Source organism: Gossypium arboreum, chromosome 3, assembly GCF_025698485.1.
Source record: "Gossypium arboreum isolate Shixiya-1 chromosome 3, ASM2569848v2, whole genome shotgun sequence".
NCBI lineage: Eukaryota > Viridiplantae > Streptophyta > Magnoliopsida > Malvales > Malvaceae > Gossypium > Gossypium arboreum.
Genome location: NC_069072.1, coordinates 134,880,076 through 134,902,644, shown reverse-complemented (window position 1 = coordinate 134,902,644; position 22,569 = coordinate 134,880,076). Strand labels below are relative to the sequence as shown.

The following is a 22,569-nucleotide window of genomic DNA, read 5'->3' as shown; positions in this document are numbered from 1 at the left end:
TATTGAGGACTAAATTGACTTTATGCCAATTCTTTACCATTCTACTTATAATTCAATCAACTAATTTTATAGGGATAAGTCAACATTTCTCGACAACTTTTCTCAACTTGATCCCTAATTTTTTTTTGTTAACATTAGTCCCTGAATTTGACAGCTTTTCCCAATTCTGATCTATGATTATACCATATTATAACCTATTTTTTATATAAAAAATATTTTTTAGGTGATGATGTAGTCCAATATTAGAATGCCACATCGTCACATGGATCAATTGAAAAAAGTTGTCAAGTTCAGAAACTAATGTGAAACAAAAAATGTCGAAGGACTAAATTAAAAATGACCAAATTAAGGAACTAAATATTACTTTTATCTCAATATAATAATTTTTAAGAATGCATTGATCTAATACATGTAGCTTACAATAAAAATGCTTGAAATATATGATAAGAGGAAAATTTTGGGTTTATTCTCCACTTCAATAATAAGTGATCATTATGTTCAATTGTAACTACAATCAACGCAATAGAAAAGTGGAATATACGAGATTGTTTATACAGTTCAGTTTTTTATGTTTATGGAGTCTAATTTAGTAAGTAAATTCAATATATCTAATCTCGATACAACAAGTGATTAAAGTTTTATCATACCCCGGTATAGCAACCTCAATTTGGTACTTAAAGACTTAGATCAATCAAGTCTAAGTTATTCCCCTAAGAGCATTTGTATTTAAAGACCTAAATCACTCACCTCTAAGTTCTTTTACTGAGAACTTAAGTAGTAAACAAAACTTGTTTACTCTCTTAAATGCACTCACAAATATGTTCCATCGTGAACAAATAAGTGCTCTCAATACTCTATTACAAGTGTATCAAATACTAGCATACTAGAGATCAATTACGATTAAATCCATTATTCTAAGCAGCTAAAATAACATTCATACAATACAATAATAAAGGTCAAAGTAAATTGTACGGTTAGAGATTAGTCATCAAAGTTTGTTCCTGTCCAACATCCTTGATCCAAGGGATCTGATATGAATGATTCGATCCGGTCAAATCCTTAAGATATGTTCCACCAAATGGATTAATCTTTATAGAAGGACTTGAATATTTCCACAATATCATAAACGATCATAACCTAATGATTTTGTTTTAAAAATTACCAACTTTAAATATCACAAGTAAGTTATCTGCTGCAGTGATAACCGAAATGATCACTTTCATTAACACATAAATAGTCCTTTCAAAAATTTGTCTCAACAAAAATTATTAATAAAACTATATTTTTAATATTTCTCAAATAATAAAATGAGTTATTTAGAGTGGTGAGCTTAGCCTCATTTGGGTCTATAATTTAAATATCAGACCGTTCTACGACCTAACTCAACTTATTGTTAAGGTATTCATATGGGTTGGATTGGGTTAAGGCTTGATTCTAAAAGAAATTCTAAGCATGTCCATTTTACGGTCTCTCTTAACTATGTTTTCTCCAAGATTCGAACTTACATTCTCTCATTGAGAGTACAATGTGCCTTACCATCACACACATAATACTTAGAATTACTCATAACCCCTCCTTAACTCATAAATAGGAGAATAATACGCCTTAGCACACTCAAACCCATGTCCTCCTACATTGATAACAATGCACATATCAATCGAGCTATAACACAATCAACATAAAATTACTTAAATTTTATGTATAAAAAAATATATAAATATTAATATAAAATTAATTTTTAAACATTTATTATTCATAAACAATAAAACAACTTAAACCCAAACTCGATTCAAAACGGATTAAACAGATGGAGGTAAGTGGACCAACCAAGCCATGAACATTTGTTGGAGGCATCTCTAGTGTTGAAATAGATACTCTGCTTAAAAGGTATCTAGTCAATATATGGGTACTATTGACATGAGTGGTGAAATGTTTGGCCATGTGGTGGGGTGAATTCCTTACCAAACAACGTAACATAAATAATACCCAACCCTTTTTCAAAATTTTGGGCGCCATTTTGCTTTGCTTGCAATTTTGCCTTCATTTTCACGATTATGTCTTTACCTTTTTGGACCCTTTTGCATTTAGTCATTTACAATAATAACAAATTCGAATACTGATAATTCAATCCAAAATTCAATTCAATCCTTCTAAAAAAAAACGATAGCAATGAGGGAATTCGGTTTTTATTTTTATTTTTTAAATTCGATTTTGTATTTTAAATTCATAATTTTTTATTTATTTTTATATTGGGTAAACTATAAAAATAGTTATTTTTATTTGCCTTAGATTATATTTTAGTCACTTATGTTTGAAATGTTACATTTTATTCAGTTACGTTATCGTTTTGTTACAAAGTAGGCACTCTGCCCTCCCTAACGCTAATCCTATGTGACAGTTCAATTTGATTTTTAAACGCCAACTTGGATGAAAATATTTTTTCAATTAAAATGGAAAAAAAAACTAAAAGAAAAAGGAGACGAACGGTTTTTCATTTCTAATTCAATGTGTAATTAATTAAATTTATTTAATTAAAAACCTATTCTCGTCCAAGTTGGATATCCAAGTTGGCATTTAAAACTCATTTGGACTGCCATGTAGGATTGCTGTTAGGGAGGTAATGAAACTTAACGGCTGAGTGACCGCTTCATAACAAAACGATAACGTTTCAAACATAGTGACTAAAATGTAATTTGAGGTGAATAAAAGTGACTGTTTTTGTGATTTACCCTATTTATATTCGATTTAACTTTTTTGTAAGAAAATATAATTTCTAGTTTGGTAATAAAATAAGTAAAGTATGGAAATTTTCTTCATTATGATTACTCACGGGGAAGCCATGTTGTCTCGTGACATACCATAATTCCACCATTATCGTTTCCTCGTGCCAATATTAATATTCCACCCCAAGATATTCAATTGATAGAGAATATCATATATTATTTTTTAAAATATATTAAGGTTTTTTTAGTGGTGAAGTAAAAAAAAAAATTACTAAAGGAGTTTGATTAAATTATAATTTATTGATGGGTCAAACTGAAATTTTACTATTTTATTGTAGATAATTTAACTATTTTTAGGTACTTGTTCGATTGTGGGAGATAGGAGTAACACGGTTCAAACCTGTGTCAAATGGGTGTCTGAGATTGACAATATTAAGAGTAAGGGATAGAGGTAAAGGTCGTCTCTATGTTATTATTGCTAATTCTTGTTAAGTAGTTTCCACAACAGTTACGTTCTTTATTAACTGTGGATACCTCAACTTGGTGCCAATTGATTTTAAGTTTGATGCTTAACATCGAACTTAACGTCCAAGTTGTATTCTGTTGTTATTGTCTATTTTCTGACCAATAACCCTTTCGAGTTTGTTACATCATAACCTCTTTTGTCTTCGTGAGTATTAATTCGATTTTGTATTATTTGTGATGCCAATTAACTTTAAGTTGGATGCTTAACATCGTATTTAACGCCCAAGTTTTGTTCTATTGTTATTGTCTATTTTCTGACCCAATAACCCTTTCGAGTTTGTAAAATTGTAACCTCTTTTGTCTTCGTGAGTATCAATTCGATTTTGTATTATTCGCAATGCCAATTAACTTTAAGTTGGGTGCTTAAAATTCCCATATACGTCAGCATGAGATAAATATAGTATGTCATGTGCCACTTTTTGGTTATTCCGTCAACTACATAAATTTTTAACAGTATAAATATATAGGGACTAATTTACTCATTTTTAAGTAAAAAAGTAAAATACAACTCGACTCCTAATTCAGAAACCCCTATAATACTTTTACCTGAAAATAAAATTAAAAAAATGAATTAGTGGTTCCATAGTAGGTATGATATTTTGAGGTCTAAATTATAGACATAGATGTAGAATTAAGGTTTAGGCATATATAATATTGAAATTTTGCTTTAGCCCTAACTTAAACCTAATCCACATTAAACTTTTACTTTCAGCCGTTAATAATAAAAACAATATTAATAATGACAATAGAAATTAAAATAAAATATTAATTAAGATTTTATGTGATGGTCTGATAATCGAGGGTGTTCACTGCTCTAGATATGACTTGAATTTTAATCACGTTTGATGTTCGGGCTTTACCCTATTATTGTAATTTATTAATTCACCAAAAAAATTAATTTATGTAATTTTAATTAATGATTTGTTACAGATGAAAACATTAATTTCATGCTAATTATTACTTTTGGTTGGATTAATTGGATTCCTTTAATTTTATAGGTGATCATAATTCATTGATTTTTGGACGTTAGTGCCCCACAATTAATACAAATTTATTTTACTTAAATATTTCTACTAATTAATATCATTAAATAAAATAAATAGGGTTTTATTTTCTACAATTTTTCTATTATTGTGTTGTGTAAATCACTTTTCATTATTTAAAATGGGTACTTTTTCTTTTAAACAATAATTATAAAACTTAATAAGTTTAAATACGAAATGACAAAGTTAGTTTATATATATTTTTTCAATTTAGTCCTTATTTTTTTAGCTAAATTTTACCTTTAACTTTTTAAAAAGAGTCGAATTTGATATAAATCTTTAAAATAAGAGTTGTATTTTTTAATGAAAATATTGACCCAAACGTTTTGAATTTTTATGAACTTTTAAATATATTTTTTAAATTATTTATCGTTAGGGATCAACCCGTATAAACAACGAGAAAATAGGAGTAGAGAAAATTGGGCACACAAATTTACATGGAAAAACTTTTAATGGAAAAATTCAAAATAAACCCTGACACGAATAAAAAGCTCTCTGACTAAATTACAAAATTCCCTTAAAACTCTCTCGAGGCCTGATTGAAATGTCTTTGGAATAATTAGAGTTTAATTGGAAAAAGTAACCCTGCTGAAAATACGCAGCTGCTTTGCGACGTCACATGCTTCCTTGTAGGAATGTCACATTTGCTTATATTCTCGTTGCGTCAAATGCCTACAAAATGGCCGGAAATGCGAGGCACACTCGACATTTATTAACATGGCATATAAGATTAATAGTATCATGCCAGCATGAACTACATATGAACTGTCACGTGACTTACCATACTGACATCATTAAAAAACAACTATTTTAGTGAAAATTTCGGTTAAAAAATGATTTACTCCTTTTAGAAAGATAATAATCAAATTTAAACTAAATTAACAAAAAATGTGAACATTGAGGATTAAGTTTATTAATATCCCAATTTGTAATACAGTATTTATAATATATATGCATGTCGACATTGTTAGCCATAAAGGTAATGGTCCCCTCTCGTTAAATGCAGCATATAAAAAATAATAATAATTTCAACCAATTTTATAAATTACAATCTAAGAAAAAGTTGAAAATTTTATTTTTTTATCCAAACAAAAAATAATAATTACGTGAACAATTACAAATTTCATTGATTTTTTTTTTGTTTTTATTTTTTTGATAAATTACAATAATTGGGCAAAACTCGAACACCCTACGTGACTAACACGATTCAAACCCATACCACACCTTGAAGCAGTAAACACCTTTTAAAATCGGCCATCACATGAGATTCTTTTGTTTATTTATTATTACTAGAAAAATAATACCGTAATTAAAAAGGATTTTATCATATTTTCAAAATTACTATTTATAATAATAAATAATGTTGTGAGTTACTATATTTATTATAAATAATGGATTTTCATAATTAGGAAAACGATGTATTTAATTACAATTAATATAATAATTTTAATATTCATGTTTAAGATTTCAATACTTTGATATTTGATATTTACACAATTAATACATTAATATAAATAATTAATTAAATAATTTATTGGACCGATAAATAATTTTAACTGTTATCAACAAAACCCTCAGTAATTAAATTATTAAAAATATATATAACTGTTAATAAGCTGTAAATATGATTTTTAAAGTACCATCAAAGTTATCAAATTTACTAGGTCCGAGAAAAAAAAACTGAAAATCGATGGTTTAATACCATAAAAGGTCCTTGTATCATGTGTTATTTTGGATTTAGTCCTGATATAACTTGATTAATTTTAGAGGTCAAATTATTTTTCTTGTTAATTTTGTTAAATAATTTGATTTTTTTAACAGTTTCATAAATATTATTACATTTTCCTCTTTTTTATTCGTTTTTCCAAAATGTGTAAATTGTTTTTTCAATTATACGAGAAATTGTTAATGCGTAAATGCCACGTCATTATAAATAACTTTAATTAGGATAAATTATTATAAAACATGATCGTATTGGTAAACAATGGTGAATCTAGAAAATTTTGTTAGGGAGTCAAAATTAAATTGTAATTTTTACGAAGTAAAAATGTAATCTTTTAATAACTTATATCGTTATAATTTTTAAAAGATTAAATCAAAATTTATCATTTTTAGGGGATGACCAAAGTGCAATTTTCCCTATACTAATTTAATTTTTTTAAAAATTTTAAAGGACTTAAATAAAAAATTTTCTATTTTAAAGGGTCAGGTCTTTGCCAACCCCCTAGCTATGCTCTTGTTGATAAATATTATATTTATTTGGTATACAGTGGAATTTTTAGACTTCACTAGCAGCAGGGTTAGGAGTTGACAAGTATTTTGTAGGAATATAATAAAATATTTTTAAAAAAGACCTATGTCAATATTTTAAGGTTACTTGTCGAATAAAAATAGCACCGTTTACTTTTTTTGTCTACTTTGGTATCTAAACTTGACTACTAAGTCCATTTTGATCCGTAAACTTAAAAAATGTAGAAATTTGATAACGTGACATTTTAAGATTATGCCATATCATTACTTGAAAATAAAATAAATAATTTAAATTTTTTGATATAATAATGTGGCACAGTATTAGAGTGTCACATATCAAATTTTGATGGAATCCAAGTTTAGGTACTTTAGCTAAAAAAATAAAAAAATTCAAGGACCAAAGTGGATCTAACTGCTAAATTTAGGGAGTAGAATTGATATTAACCCTTATTATTTTTTATACCATACCAAATCCAACCATTACGGTAAAGTAAAAGCTCATACATTTTTTTTTTCCTTCATCAATTTGTTTTCCCTCCAAAACGAATAGAAAAGAAGAAGAAGAAGAAGAGAAAGACAATGAAAGAGAAAACAAAAAAGAAGAAAGATTATAAATAGTATCGAAAAATCCAGTAAAAAAAGTAGTGAGTGGAAGGGCAAAGAAAGGAACATGAACGACTCCGTAGAATGATGTTTCTTTTACTTTATTATAGTGTTAAAGTGAAGAGAAAAAAAATTTCGGAGTTTTAGCAATGGAAATGTTAGGACATCTGTAGACAAAAGTGGGCCTCTTTCTCTTTCTTTTTCTCTCTATCTCTTTTGCCTTTGGCTGTAAATTGTAATCTAAGCAAATCTAAATTTTGGGGTTTTTTTTTTTTTTTTTTACATTCCAATATCACTGTCTCTGTCTACGAGAAAAATCCCAAGCTATCCCAATTTTCCCGCTTCTTCTTGGTGTTCTTTGTATCTTTCTTATTAGCTTGGGAGTTAAAGCAGATTGATAGAAAAAAAAGAGGGACCATTTTCAAACAGTTTTTGTGAGAGGGAGGAGTTTTCTTTTCTTTTCTTCTGTGGAAATGATGGATACCCCAGAGAAGACCCAGATTAGTTCCTCACTTTCTAAGTTCGAGGTAGTGATTTTCTTCAACTATTTGATCTATTTGGGGGAAGCCCTTCTGTTTGGTTTTGGTTTTTCTGATGCGCTGCATGTGTTTGGATTTTGGTCTCTATGAGTGAGTTGATCTTCATCTTTATGGATTTTCAATTTTGTTTCCTAAAATTCCATTCTATTGGTTGATAGTCTTACTGAGTGTGTGTGTGTGTTGGGGGGGGGGGGGGTTGAATTGTTTACTTTCATGTGAATTAGATCTCTGGGTGGAATTCAAGTTTTTGACACTGTTTTTTTTGCCTTCTGATTTCAGGGTTTTTTTTCCCTGCTTTTGGTGTGTTTAATGATAGGGCTTACAATTGAGTTTTTTTTTTTAATGATTTACTCTCTTTTTTTCTTCAACTCATCTTTCTAGGCTTCCTTTTTTAAGTCTTCTTTTATGTTAATTTGTTTTTTCTCTTGGCTCGCGGACATTGTACTGAATTCAGTCGAAATTTTTAGTCACTGCTTTTTTTATTCTTGTTCTTCCTCAGATTAAGGCCAAAATTTATGTAAACAATACATTGAAGATCCATTATTTACATCTATGCTTTGCTTTGCTTTTGTTTTTTACTCACTGAAATTTTCTTAATTGTCCATGGCAGAATTGTCTTCTTTTTCCGCTGAAAGTCTCTCTCTTTCTCTCTGGAAATCATAATTTTGGTCCTGATTTGAACCAATTGTTAGTTTTTTTTTAAGAGATTTGAAAAGATTTGCTATTGCAGCAGCATAGATTTGTCACTTCCCTGCTGTTGTATTCATCTATGTTGTAAAACCTTTGGATTTCAGATAAGCATTTGGTTTGGGTCAAATGATGTTTTAAGGGAAATATTTTAGAACTTGATTAGTTAAGCTTCTGATATTAATTTTGTAACATTTTTTTCCCAGGATTCCCCAGTCTTTAACTACATCAACAGCCTTTCCCCCATCAAACCAGTCAAATCCGTACATGTTACACAGACGTTCAACCCGCTTAGCTTCGCATCGCTTCCGTCTATTTTCACTTCACCCCATGTCAGCTCTCACAAGGAATCTAGATTCCTGAAAACGTAATGAACTACTATTTTATACATTCTTGATTGTTTGATTTCATGCCTTATTTTCTCCTTTTTTAGTCTATGCTAACTATTCTTTCTTTGCTGGCATAGCTATACAGAGCCATTGAAACCCGAGTTGTCTTCTGCAGATGGGACTAAAGTTAGTACAAATGAGGAGGCAGGTGCGGATGCACAGGAGAATTTTGATCAAGGAGTTTCCCTGGGTGAGACTTCTTTTGAGATGCCTAATGAAACTTCAAGGATTGCAATTGGGCTGCCACAAACCTTAAAGTATGATTGCGGTAGCCCCGACTGTGATGCAACACCTTCTGTTATCAAGACAACTTGTGTCTCAGACACATCTCTCGCAATTGTTCCATTTGTTCAAGAAACCTCTGAAAAAGGCTTATCTGACAGAGTGGAAATACGGGACACTTTCCAGGTTGAGCAAAAAAGGGATACTATAGGATCTGAGTGGGAGAGTTTGATTTCTGATACATCTGACTTATTGATTTTTAATTCCCCCAATGATTCGGAGGCTTTTAGGGGTGTCATTCAGAAATCTTTGGACCCTAGTGTTCTTATTTCTCAGTTCTCACAAGATGATATCAATGAGGCATGCCAAACTACTGTTGATTTGGACAAGTATAAAGATCAAACTGAAGGAGCCGGAGATATGAACGAGATGAACCCTGTGAATGAAAGTTTTAAGGTCGTTAGTGTGACTAACTTCATATCTGGCAGTCTGACTGATTACATGGAAACTCGCATGTCAGCCCCATATTCTTTTAAGGTAAAAGATGCTGTAATTAACAACATTCAGTGAGCTCAAGTGTATAGAGCAATTTCTGCACCATGAGTTGTAGAGACATAGAAAAGCTTTAAACATGTTAGTTCTTTTGCTAGGTGCAGTATGACGAGTTTTTTCTTCACGTCATGTTATAGTAATAACAATGTAGACACTCTTACTTATCACCTGCACTAACCCATATTGATCGGTCATTCCATTATTACAGGGATTTCTTTCTTTGGTTGTTTATGCAACAATTCGATATTTTAATTCTCCTGAGAATTAACATGAAATTTCTCTCTCTTGATAGGCTTTTACTGACAATGCTTTTATATGTTTGTTCACAGCCCGATTCTAATTTGCATCGTGGGTTCAGGCGGCGCTGTTTAGACTTTGAGATGCTGGCAGCTCGGAGGAAGAACTTAGATGGCGGTTCAACTACCAACTCTTCTACAGATAACAAATTGGTGCCCGGTAAGCCTGACAGTGATTCCCCAAGTTGCATTGTACCCGGAATTGGTTTGCACCTAAATGCTCTTGCAATAGCCTCAAGGGATAACAAGAATATGAAGCTCGAAACTTTATCTTCTGGGACACAAAAGCTAAGTTTCCCTAGCTTGAATTCACCCTGCACAGGCGGTGCAGAAACTGCTTATGAATCTTTGCCTTCAGCCTCAACTGAAAGAGAATCTGATGCTGTTGAAAATGGGGTTCAACTTGCAGAAGATGCTTCTCAGGCATCTGCCTATTTAGTTAATGAAGAGTTCAATCAAAATAGTCCCAAAAAGAAGAGGTATGAGAACTTGACAGTACGTAGTTGATTGGAGTATTTGTTTTTGTTTTGTTCATCATTATTTTACGGATTTTCAGAAGGAGATTAGAACAAGCTGGAGAGGGTGAGTCCTGTAAACGATGCAACTGCAAGAAGTCAAAGTGTCTGAAACTGTAAGTTCCTCTAGCTTGCTTCTTCGTATTCCAGCTTACCTCTGTGATCTTACTGGGGTTTTTTGGATTTTTCATTGATGTACTCATTTGACATTATAACCTTCATTTTCAGCTACTGTGAATGCTTTGCTGCCGGTGTATACTGCATCGAACCGTGTTCGTGTCAAGACTGCTTTAATAAGCCTATCCATGAAGATACTGTACTTGCAACACGCAAGCAAATTGAGTCTCGAAACCCACTTGCATTTGCTCCCAAAGTGATCAGGACCTCTGATTCAGTACCTGAAGTCGGGGTACATAATAACTCTGACACTTCCCTATCTAGTTGGTTAACCACAAGTTGCTATATATAATGCCATTTATTCTTGCAGGATGACTTGATCACAACACCAGCTTCAGCTCGACATAAACGAGGATGCAACTGCAAGAAATCAAATTGCCTGAAGAAATATTGTGAATGCTTTCAGGTTTTCCGCAGAAAAACCTCTCTGCTTATGTTGTTATGTTGTCCTACATAAACTGATTTAGAACTCGATTTTTGTCGTCTTCAAGGGCGGTGTTGGCTGTTCCATCAACTGCAGATGTGAAGGGTGTAAGAATGCATTCGGTCGGAAGGATGGTAACTGTGTGCCTTTAGCTTGCATGATTATTGAATCTATTTAACGTTTTATTATTGACCGTTCGACATTATTCAAGTTCTTACTCACTTGATTGCTTTGAAACGCAGGATCTGCTATCATGGAAACCGACGGGGAGCCAGGAGAAGAAGAAACGGATCCTTCTGAAAAGAATGCACTGGACAAAAACTTCGAAAAGCCCGACATCTTAAATAATGAAGAGCAAAATCCAGCTTCTGCTCTCCCAACAACTCCACTACAACTTTGCAGGTTCCTTCCTTGAACTTTTTCAAGTTGTTTCAATGATAAAATCAATATCCATTGTTGCTATAAATTCAATAATATTTCTCTGCACAGACCTTTGGTCCAACTGCCATTTTCATCAAAGAGCAAACCTCCACGGTCCTTCATTGCCATCGGATCATCTTCCGCACTGTATACTGGTCAAAGATATGGCAAGCCTAGCATTATTCGACCTCAAAACATTATCGAAAAGCATTTCCAAACTATTGCTGAAGATGAAACACCCGAGATTCTACGAGGCAATTCGTCTCCCGGAACTGGGATTAAGACTTCGTCCCCCAACAGTAAGAGGATCTCTCCTCCTCAATGTGAGTTAGGGTCAACCCCTGGTGGTCGGAGTGGCCGGAAGTTAATATTGCAGTCAATACCCTCATTTCCTTCCCTTACTCCTAAGCATTAAAAATGGGAACTTTCCAGTTTCCACAAAGTTCAGATGAAATTCTTTAAAAATCATTGTATGTTAGAGAGGCATTTGCAGTTAGGCTGTATCTGTGTAATAAACTTGTTACATCTTTGCTTCCATAATGTTCAACTTCTCCTTGTATAATATGGAATGTTGTATCTTTATTTTAATGTCCAACCTCAATTTTGTAAATTTCATTATTGTTCTTAACTCCTCTCTTTTATTATTCTTGTTTGGAAAGAAAAAATTTGGCTAAAAGAATCATTCAAATTAAATTTTGATTTTGGTCACTTTGATAATCACTAATAAAATTAACAAATTGATAATTCATTGTGATAAGATACGTTACACTCTTAAAAAGATATAAATTCAAACTTTTAAAACACATATCATCTATGGTTTATTTTCAATTATTTCATGACATTTCAATAATTTTTTTTCATGTCATTGATATATAATTTTGGTAATTTTTTTACTTTGAATCCCAAACTCGAAACCTGAACTCAAGTTCAATGTTGGGTTTAGGGTTCAAAGTTTGAGGTTTGAGATTCGAGATTTTGAATTCTAAATTTGGGATTCAAGATTCGGAAAAAAAATTATTAAATTTATGTATTAGTGGCATAAAAAAATTTACCGAAATATCACTAAATAATTAAAAAATAACTATAAATAATATAGAAATTTTACGTCTATAAGTTTAACACACTATTCCACCTTCCTCAATATCTTAACATACTTGTCTTCCATAGATGAATGTGAAGGATCCGCAATCCTGAACTTATCGATGTACTCTTTGACCTGTAGGACTCTCGACGTAACCGAGGTAATTCGAGGACGAAGAACATCCCATCAGAATCTCGAATTCCTTTTGAACCTCTATATTAAGTGGAATCCCAGCAGTGTCTTCCATCTTATCTAATGCGATCCGAGCAGCTTTCCTATCCCTTTCCCGTTGCTTTTTCAACTCAACATTCACCTTCACTTGATCACCGGCAGCTTCCACGGCGTTTCCTTTTTTGTCAACCTGCCTTGTTTTGGATGTTCTCTTTTCTTGTTTCGTCTCCATTAATGGATCAACATTCAGTGCATCCATCTTCTTCTGTTGTGCATTGAAGATGGTGTCTGCAAATCGACTTTTCAACATCGAAGCACGGCGCAGGCGAGCTTTGTTTGAAGAAGTTGAAACTCTTTCACCATTAACCGCATCTGTTTGCAGGGATTGAAAGGGTTTAAAATCGGATAAAACATTCTCATTGTACCATTAATACTAAAATAGAGTCGTCGACTTCTTCACCGACACAACTATGGCCACCCTTCTAAAATTTTATAATTTTATTTCCATCGTTAACACAGAATTTCTAACTCTACTCACGTCTAAAGCTTCAAATATCAGCCATGAACGCCGCTCTCCTCTAAGATCACGTAAAATAATCATGAATAATCTTTAATCATGTTCACGTAACACGCTATACGTAGAAAATTACTACAAAAAAAAAAGAAAAACAATCAATATATAATCTTTAATCAAAAACCCTATATACGTACCCAAAGATGGATGTTTCATCAGTTCTTTAAGTATCACCGAGCACTGCGGATTCAAGGTACTGTTCACCACCGTCTTTGGCCTCTTCTCCGGCAAACCACCGTCTAGAACCGCTACTTCTGGTCCGTGCTTGGAACCTACTGAGCTCTCTTTTCTATATGAAACTGACCCGGACTCGGAAGATTGTATTCCAAGAGCTACGTCGATCTTTTTCATCTTCCGCATCGTTGTTTAAACTGATTTCTAGGTTTCTGGTTTTCTTTGTAATATGAATTTTATGTTTATGACATGAAATTTAAGAAACCTTGATAATTTATAACCTGGAAATTAGTCTCCTTGTTGAAGTAGAAATTATACAAGTCTTTAAATTAGTGTATATATATATATTTGTTGATTTAGTCTCAATATCACTGGTATAAGTATTATTCGAGTGACAACAATTAAACTAAAATGAGTATTATTTCGAGTGTACAATTAAACTAAAATTAAAATTCATGTGTTAAATTACATATTAAATTAAAATTCATCAATAATTTTGATATTTATCTCAAACTTTTAGCACATAAATTTTAAAAAATTGTAATAAATATAATACACTCGTTAAAATCAAATTATTCCCCATTTTTGTTTTCTAAATACTGAAATTTAATAAACATAAAATACAAAATATTTCTTATGACAATGCAATTCTACAAAATTTTCTACATGAACATTTTTGACGTACAATTATACACATAAAATTTAAATTGTAGTTTATATATATATATATAAAACTTTAGCCTTAATTTTGATTAAATTGTATACATTTAAAAAATAAATACAACATTAATTTTTATATTGGATTAATAATATAGTTCGCGTATCTAATATAACAACATAAAACGGTGCTAATTTGATAATATTATAAGTTAATTTTTGAAAATTGATATCAAAATTTCATGTATAAAATCGTACAAAATTAAAGTTTATGTATGACATTGATATTTATCACTTTAAACTACAACAAAACTTGTCTGCTCTTTTCAGTGTTGATTCAAGCTCCAATAAGCTCAGGGGTAGGCTCAGCCATTGTTTCATCTGCCGGCCTCTCTATTTTCACCCGAACATCTTCAGAGTAATCACCATGAACCTAATTGAAAAACAAATAAATTAATCAAAGGCACTATGGAGGGAAATATATACTATACATTCAGAGAAACATACCGCCATTAACTTCCCAAGATCAAACTTAGGAGCCTTCAAAATTTTGACTTCACGGATGAACACATTCTGCAACGGATAGATGCTAGATGTTGCCTTCTCGATTTCTTTTCCAATCATCTCAGGGATGAACTTTTGAACCAATTCCTTCAAATCGCACGATGTTACCTGAGCAGTCATTATCTCCCTCATCTTTCGGCGTATCTGAAAAACAAAGGCAACTCCATCATGGGATAAATGATCATTGCAGCAGGTCCAATGTCCCCAAGGTATGAAAAGTAAGTATTACTATTACCTGTCTGATCTGGCTGGATTGGGCATAACATGTCCTTTTAACCTGATTTGGGCGTCTCTTGGTGAACCCGATCCAGAACATTCTAAGGGTGTAATTATCAGTTGTCTTCACATCCACATGAGCTTCGATCAGTGTTTGCCATTTCCGAACCAATGACCTCAGTTTGTCAGTTGTAAAATTCATTCCCTGCATATTTGTCAATTTATTACGACAACCTACACTGAAATTAATGACACAAATGAAGATGTCTATATTTATCATACCCAAAAGTTGGTCAAAACATTCTTTCCTTGAACATCTTCAGCTCTCAAACAATCTTTCTGTATGCATGATCCTCATCACCACCTTGGAGATCAGCCAGTGAAACCTCAAACACACGGTGTTTGAGTCCTTCTGAAGCAATCTGTCAATAAAATAGCCAAGTTCAAACCATATAAAGTCATAGAAATCAAATTGCAACCATACATTAACTAAATGCATTAAGCAAGTCTAAATTCACCATGCTGTACCTACAAGCAAAGTTAAGCATCAAGAAGATTTTCGCTCATACATATGGCATATCATAAGTACAAGCAACTTGTGAAGTTATAAGTGGCAAAAATCATTGAAACCGACTAAGCATGCAAGACTGAAAATCACAAGGAGACAACGAGCTTCAAGTTCTTCAACAATGCAGCAATTATTGCATCCTCCTCTACGAAGCCCCGCTGAAGTGCAAGGTCAACATGAAATTAAAATTCGGTTCCAGACACAAGATTTCACCACTCAATAGAGAATTCTAATCATTCAAAATCAAAATTTCTCGACATAGCATATTATGCTTTTAAAAGAAAATGAATATTCAGCATTTCAGCTAACAAATATATCATCAAGATTCAGCAACAGAAACCGCAATATAACAATAGCTAGCTAGGTCAAACAAAAATGAAATCCCCACTTTTCATACAGAACAAAACAAACATTGAACTTCAATTATCATCATGCTTGTACTAAGCTAGATTCTCAATGTAATCTAAATGAAACCCAATTTCCCCACAGGTTCAAACATCCAAGAAAACCTTGCATACAAAAGCAATTTCAAAAGGGTAAAGAATTTTTTTTTAAAAAAAAAAATCCAACCTTGGTACCCTGAGTACGAGTAACAAGAGTCTTCCCCACATTTCTTGAAGTAAAAACTGATGGAGCCTTGATATCATACCAATCTTTCTTAGCAAATGGATCAGCTCTAACAGAAAAACCCAACAATTAAATCAGCATTTAACCAACACATTACTTCTAAAATACCCAAAGCATGTTTAAAGCTAAAATCGATGAGATTCAAGAAAAGAAGCAAAAACCATTTGAGTCAAATGCGGACGATTAAGAAATGAATACCCGACGGCCATGGCTGAAGCTCCCTGCTGGTCAGCTACAAAACAGAAAAGCAGACTGCTGGTAAACCCGGGAAAGATTTCAAAGCCCTATTTTTCGTTATCTTGGATTACATGATACAATTTGATGGATTGCTTTTTGTGAATCCAAGAACTGGGTTTTTCTAACAAATTCAGACCCTATACAGTAAAGGATTTGGGCTTTACAATTTTATTGTGCGGAACTGGATTTCAGTCACTACCTTAGCCCTCCATTAATCATTTTAGGTTGTATGTTAAAATATGATAATTAGAATTGTTTATGGGTAGGGTAGTTGGCCTTTCTGGTTGGTTTGACATAGCTTGAGTCGGGCTTGGAGAAAGAATTTTTGTCCACATAAATATCAATATAGTAATTTATTATTTTTATACATTAATATGGGTTTTGGAAAGGTCGGGTAGAGTTAGGTTTGTAACATTCTTTTTGAATCGAGCCTTAATCTAATTTATCTTATGAACACCTCTAATAACAATGGAGCGAAGTCGTAACTACTCCACCTCAAATGGTTTTAAATTTAATATTATAAAAATATATTGATAACTTATTTATGAACATTATTTGGTTTTTTTTTTCTCAAATTGTAATATCCTTCACTCGTCCCAACATACAATACAAGTGGAAAATGTTACTAGAACACATACTTAACAAAAATTTCATGACTTTGAAATTTTAAAGCTTAAAACATTTTTTATAAAATGTTAAAAGTTAGTTTAAGACATGAGGGATTCACGATTCAAAAACATTTTAAAATCATTTGAAATAATTTTGTAAGTGATTGGAAGTGTTAAGGACCAAATACAAGTTTTAGCGGGCTCAAAATTTATAAAACAATGTAGTGGCCCAAGATTAGGGCTTATGTATCGGTACATAGAATGTGTATATGATACTTGGGTTTAGATTTCGATACATAGACCTTATGTATCGACATCTGAGCCAAAAACTGTAACTTTTTAGTTATTGACTTGTCTTGTTCTAATATTTATAGCATTGGTATTGGAATCTGGATCCCTAAAGCTAAAAATTGATTCGAAAACACTCAAAAACATACTTAACACTTCCGTAACATATACATATATCTTAAGACATTATACAACAAAACTTAAACACACATATAAGCTCAAAATGCAAATCTCAACATATTTAAGAGAATTAACTAAACAAATCTTGTTTCAAATAAATATAAAAAAGAATTTAAATTTATAAATCAAATCACAAGTACAATTTCAGTGTCTTTATTCACATGCCAAGTTCATACACAAATATAAACAAACTAAAAGAACAAAAATCTCAAACTCAAATGGCAGTGTGATGCACCCAAGCTGGAATCACATTTCTTCTCAACAATAACAGACTTAAACGTACGTGTTTAAAACAACTAATGTGCGAGTTTGACGAACTCAGTAAGCACTCAAGGATAAACCTTATCTTATTCCATTATTAGTGTTGAGGATTTCTTAACAAGCATTTAACCAAACATAAATAAACTTTATATTCGTTGCTACCATAAGTAGAGATTCATCATTTTAAATTCTTTAAACAATTTTGGTTCATAGTTTTACCTTTTTATGGTTGAACATTTACACATTTAGTTTAATCAACTTATAACAACTTCATTAGGTCACAACATATTAGCTTTAAGCTTTTATAAACTCTAGCAAAACGTAATTTGGATACATGGAACTCGTCCAAATACAACCAAAAAGCACATAGATTTTTGGCCCTAAGGCATCATATCACACCCCTCCTACACAACCAAATTGCGTACAAGTACATCCATCCAAAGAGCATAAAAATGCTAAGCCTGAAAGCATCAAAGATTACACGTGAAAGTAAGGCTCGAAGGCAAAAGAAAGTGCACATAATAGTTGCAAGGCTTGTAGGTATCAGAGCTCCACAAAGAACTCCAAATAGAACTCCACTAAGGCACATTAAGTTTAGAAGTAACTTATTTCAATTAAGACCATTAACACATTTATGGATCATACAGAGTCATTTTTAAGGTTTATAAAGTTGAGAGAATATTTAGGCAATCAGGCAACAAAATGATTTTACATATACATTCAAGTTCATAGACTAATGTTGGACTCGTAAATATTCAATTTTTCATATTATGGTTCCCATGAATCAAAAGTAACAACTTCATTTATTTATTAATTAATACATAGCCAAATCCGAAAAGGGGTCATTATGACCTCAATTATACATATTTCTACATTATTTCATATAAGTCCTCCTCTAGCGTAGATATAATAGCATATAAATAATTACATTCTTCGTAGTGGCCTAATGACACATTTTCCTCATTAATAATTATGTGTTGACTTTATCAACAACTTCGCAAAAGTTAGCACGTTAATCACATATTTACCCTTTTCCATTTTGAAATCATATTTCATCAATTTTCACAAATTTCAAATCACTTTACAAATATCTATTTATGACAATCATGATGTGTGTTGTGGTAGTTACTCACTTCATCCTTTTAACATATAGTTGAGAGTTTGATCCCCACTTATCAGAATATAGTACATTTCATGATCAACCGTTTACCTCCTCGGATAGCACTTACGACAAGAGAATTAATCATTATTGTAAGCGGTAAATACTTAATTATACCCCAAAAAAAAAAGAAAAAAAAAAGCTATTGATGACAACCAAATTTTCATAACGTAATACCATGAATTATCACCATTTACAAACAAGGCTTATTAAACCATAACATTCCAAATAACTTATTTCTTGCATTTTAATTCATATGATTTACACATAATTATTACGTTATCATTTTCATAATTATTTCACAATTTATCCATTTTCCTTAATCATATTAGTATAAGAAATGTATGAGTATCCATTTCTTACTTTGGTCAAATTACACCTTAATCCCTAAACTTTTAAAATTTATAATTTAATCCTTTTTGCCACACCCTTGTTATTATGGTTCATTTCAAAATCCCTTATGACTTGCATAAGATACTTGATCCTTAATTCCTTTGCTTCACTAATGAGAATGATGCTTTAAGCCTACTTAATTTTAATCTGTTTATTTATCATTAATTAATTTTACTAAATTAACAAAATAATTTAAAATTTGATTAAATAAGAAAAAGGGTAACCAAGAACAAATTCAACTCAAGCCTCCAACAAAATGAAAATGACCAACAGAAATTTTTAGTACGAAAAAACAAAGAGATAAAATTCAAGAAATCTTGATTTAAGCTCCAATAACCTCAGGGGTAGGTTCAGCCATGGTTTCATCTGCAGGCCTCTCTATTTTCACACCAACATCTTCAGAGTAATCACCATGAACCTAATTGAAAAACAAATAAATTAATCAAAGGCACAACAGTTGCAGACATGGTTTGAGATCTTAATCACCATTGGAAAAAGCTTGATACTATAAATCAGAGAGACATACCTCCATTAACTTCCCAAGATCAAACTTTGGAGCCTTCAAAATTTTGACTTTGCGGATGAACACATTCTGCAATGGATAGATGCTAGATGTTGCCTTCTCGATTTCTTTTCCAATCATCTCCGGGATGAACTTTTGAACCAATTCCTTCAAATCGCACGATGTTCCCTGAGCAGTCATTATCTCCCTCATCTTTCGGCGTATCTGGAAAACAAAGGCAACTTCATCATGGGATTGTGCATAAAAATGTCTACAAGGCATGCAAAGGGAGCACTATAATTACCTGTCTAATCTGGCTGGATTGTGCATAACATGTCCTCTTAACCTGGTTTGGGCGCCTCTTGGTGAAACCAATGCAGAACATTCTCAAAGTGTAATTATCAGTTGTCTTCACATCCACGTGAGCTTCGATTAATGTTTGCCATTTCCGAACCAATGACCTCAGTTTGTCAGTTGTAAAATTCATTCCCTGCATATTTGTTAATTTATTACGACATGCAACATTGAAATAATGGTGTAAATAAAGATATTTATATCTATCATACCCAGAAGTTGGTCAAAACATTCTTTCCTTGAACATCTTCAGCTCTCAAACGAATCTTTCTGTAAGCATGATCCTCATCACCGCCTTGAAGATCAGCCAATGAAACCTCAAACACACGGTGTTTGAGTCCTTCTGAAGCAATCTATCGATAAAATAGCCAAGTACAAACCATATTAAGTCATAGGAATCAAATTCTAAAAGTATGTTAAGCAAATTTATTAAGCAAGCAAAGTTAAATATCAATAAGAGTTTCCTTCATACACACAATATGAGTACAAATAACTTGTGAAGTTACTTAAGTGACAAAAATATTGAAGCCGACTAAGAACGCAAGACCGAAAAGCACAACAAACAAGTTTTGAGTTTTTCAACAAATGATTCCCTTGGAAGGTAATTGAAGCCTCTTTCTAGAATTCCTAGCAGCAGGAACTGTTGCATCTTCCACTAAGAAGCCTCCCAAAGTGCAGGGTCAACATGAAACTAAAACTCAGTACCAGACGCAAGATTTAACCATTCAATTGAGAACATTAAGCATTAAATAGCCAAATTCCTTAATGTAACATATTATGCTTTTAAAACAAAGAAAAAAGAAAATAAATTCAGCATTTCAGCTAACAAAAAGAAACCTCAATATAAGAATGGCTAGCTCAAATGAAATTCCTACATTTCATACAAACAAAACAAACAACATTAAACGTCCATTATCATCATTGTTGCAAAGCTAAAACAAAGATTCTAAGCACTAAGCTAGTTTTCCGATGTAATCTAAATAAAACCAAGTTTCTCCACAGGTCTAATATATACAAAATTCTTACATACAAAGGCATTTCCAAAGGGGTAAAGAAATTATTAAAAACCAACCTTGGTACCCTGAGTACGGGTAACGAGAGTCTTCCCCACATTTCTGGAAGTAAAAACTGATGGAGCCTTGATATCATACCAATCTTTCTTAGCAAATGGATCAGCTCTAAAAGGAAAACCTCACAGAAAAATCAGAATTTAACCGACCTATCATTTTATAAAATGCCCAAAGCATATTTGAAGATAAAATCAAATGAAAAAAACTTATGTACTCACGCCTTCTTCTTTCCTCCCTTCTTTCCCTTGGAAATCCTCTTGTTCTTCCTGCATTACAACACGAAACAAATGAGATTCAAGAAAAGAAGCAAATCCCATTTGAATCAAAAGCCTAAAATGAAGAAATGAATACCCGACGGCCATGGTTGAAGCTCTCTGCTGGTTAGCTACAAAAGAGAAAGAGAGCAGACTGCTGGTAAACCTGGGAAAGATTTCAAAACCCTATTTTTCGTTATCTCAGCTTATATAACTCATTTTGATGGATTGCTTTTATGAATCCAAAGGATTGGGTTCTTAAAATAATTTAGACCTAAAACATTTAAGGATTCGGGCTTTACAATTTCGTTGTGCAGAACTGGACCAGGTTCAGACTTTGAGCCACTACCTTAGCCCCATATTAATCATTTTAGGTTGTATGGTAAGGATGACCATTAGAGCTGTCATAGGTCGAGTGGTTTGCCTCAATTTGAATTGGGTCGGATGTAGAGTTTTTATCTTTATGAATATTAATATAAAAATATATATCATTTTATTATTTTTTAAAAATTAGTATGGGTTTTTGAACAGATGACGTCGAGTTGGTGTTCAAACTTTTTTTAATCGAGTTTCAATCCAATTTAACTCAGAGACAACTCTGATAAAAATAGAGTGAGGTCTTATATTTATATGAATATTGAAAATATCTATGTCGATATGGTTTTATAATGGGATAATTATTGAAGAAAATTTAAGAGATAATTTGATATTATATTGAAGAAGCTGTCGCTTTTTAGCTATAAATAGATCGTTGTGCCACATATATGGGCATTGTTTTTGGCTGGTTATTTGAATATTTTTTTACTTGGTGTTTTTTGTGTTTTTGTGTTAGGCTTATAAGTGAGGTTATTTGGGTGAGTGATTATAACAAGTCAGAGTCATCTATTGATGTTGTAATTACTTATATTGTGTAAGGGTAGATTGAGCTTTAACGAATAAGTTACTAAATCGATTGTTGAACAAATCATTCATTAAATAAAACTTTAACAGTAAAATTGTTTCCGAATTACGTTAATAAAATTTGTATGCTTATTTCTTTCATTGTCTTATTTACTCCTCATATTTTATTTGAACCTGTGTTCAAATATCTATCTAAACACGTGTTTCAACATCAAATTGTAACAACTACAAATCGGAAATTAATAATGTGATCCCAAGTTTTATGGGTAAAGTTGCTACCCAAAATTTGTAGGTAGCCTCTTTTACTAGATAGACCATACCATACCAAACCTAATACCAAATGATAAATACCATTGATAGATTCAG

The 22,569-nt window shown here is 32.0% G+C and overlaps 3 protein-coding genes and 1 pseudogene across 5 annotated transcripts; 1 reads left to right on the top strand and 3 right to left on the bottom strand.

Moving 5' to 3' along the window:
- Positions 1-7,019: 7,019 nt before the first annotated feature.
- On the top strand, positions 7,020-11,975 carry LOC108476170 (protein tesmin/TSO1-like CXC 2). Of its 3 annotated transcripts, none has more exons than XM_017778291.2 (10): positions 7,020-7,671; positions 8,577-8,737; positions 8,837-9,518; positions 9,863-10,308; positions 10,386-10,460; positions 10,573-10,753; positions 10,832-10,927; positions 11,013-11,079; positions 11,188-11,347; positions 11,435-11,975. In XM_017778291.2, exons 1-10 carry the CDS (start codon positions 7,618-7,620, stop codon positions 11,778-11,780), a joined length of 2,268 nt encoding a protein of 755 aa, XP_017633780.1. In that variant the 5' UTR covers positions 7,020-7,617; the 3' UTR covers positions 11,781-11,975. The 3 variants fall into 3 exon arrangements, with proteins under 3 accessions (XP_017633780.1, XP_052881963.1, XP_017633781.1); XM_017778292.2 differs by lacking the exon at positions 7,020-7,671 and adding an exon at positions 7,672-7,773; XM_053026003.1 differs by lacking the exon at positions 8,577-8,737.
- Positions 11,976-12,448: 473 nt separating this feature from the next.
- On the bottom strand, positions 12,449-13,353 carry LOC128290367 (transcription factor GTE8-like). Its single transcript, XM_053025771.1, has 2 exons — positions 13,329-13,353; positions 12,449-12,989 (listed from the first exon to the last, which is right to left on the bottom strand). Exons 1-2 carry the CDS (start codon positions 13,345-13,347, stop codon positions 12,562-12,564), a joined length of 447 nt encoding a protein of 148 aa, XP_052881731.1. The 5' UTR covers positions 13,348-13,353; the 3' UTR covers positions 12,449-12,561.
- An 864-nt stretch (positions 13,354-14,217) lies between these two features.
- LOC108476172 (40S ribosomal protein S3a-like) lies at positions 14,218-16,344 on the bottom strand (annotated as a pseudogene).
- A 2,958-nt stretch (positions 16,345-19,302) lies between these two features.
- LOC108474571 (40S ribosomal protein S3a) lies at positions 19,303-21,726 on the bottom strand. Its single transcript, XM_017776539.2, has 7 exons — positions 21,401-21,726; positions 21,268-21,315; positions 21,052-21,157; positions 20,192-20,332; positions 19,930-20,115; positions 19,650-19,850; positions 19,303-19,541 (listed from the first exon to the last, which is right to left on the bottom strand). The coding sequence occupies exons 1-7, from the start codon at positions 21,409-21,411 to the stop codon at positions 19,446-19,448; spliced, it is 789 nt and encodes a 262-aa protein (XP_017632028.1). The 5' UTR covers positions 21,412-21,726; the 3' UTR covers positions 19,303-19,445.
- Between the last annotated feature and the right edge of the window lie 843 nt (positions 21,727-22,569).

What these genes read in the sequence shown, in the direction of transcription:
- LOC108476170 (XM_017778291.2), top strand. Translation starts at nt 7,618, where the DNA reads ATGATGGATACCCCAGAGAAGACCCAGATTAGTTCCTCACTTTCTAAG. An exon ending in AATATTGTGAATGCTTTCAG is followed by an intron (nt 10,928 to 11,012) that starts GTTTTCCGCAGA and finishes GTCGTCTTCAAG; the next exon opens with GGCGGTGTTGGCTGTTCCAT. An exon ending in TGCATTCGGTCGGAAGGATG is followed by an intron (nt 11,080 to 11,187) that starts GTAACTGTGTGC and finishes TTTGAAACGCAG; the next exon opens with GATCTGCTATCATGGAAACC.
- LOC108474571 (XM_017776539.2), bottom strand. An exon ending in ATGTTTTGACCAACTTCTGG is followed by an intron (nt 20,116 to 20,191) that starts GTATGATAGATA and finishes ACAAATATGCAG; the next exon opens with GGAATGAATTTTACAACTGA. An exon ending in ATCTTGGGAAGTTAATGGAG is followed by an intron (nt 19,542 to 19,649) that starts GTATGTCTCTCT and finishes TTTTTCAATTAG; the next exon opens with GTTCATGGTGATTACTCTGA.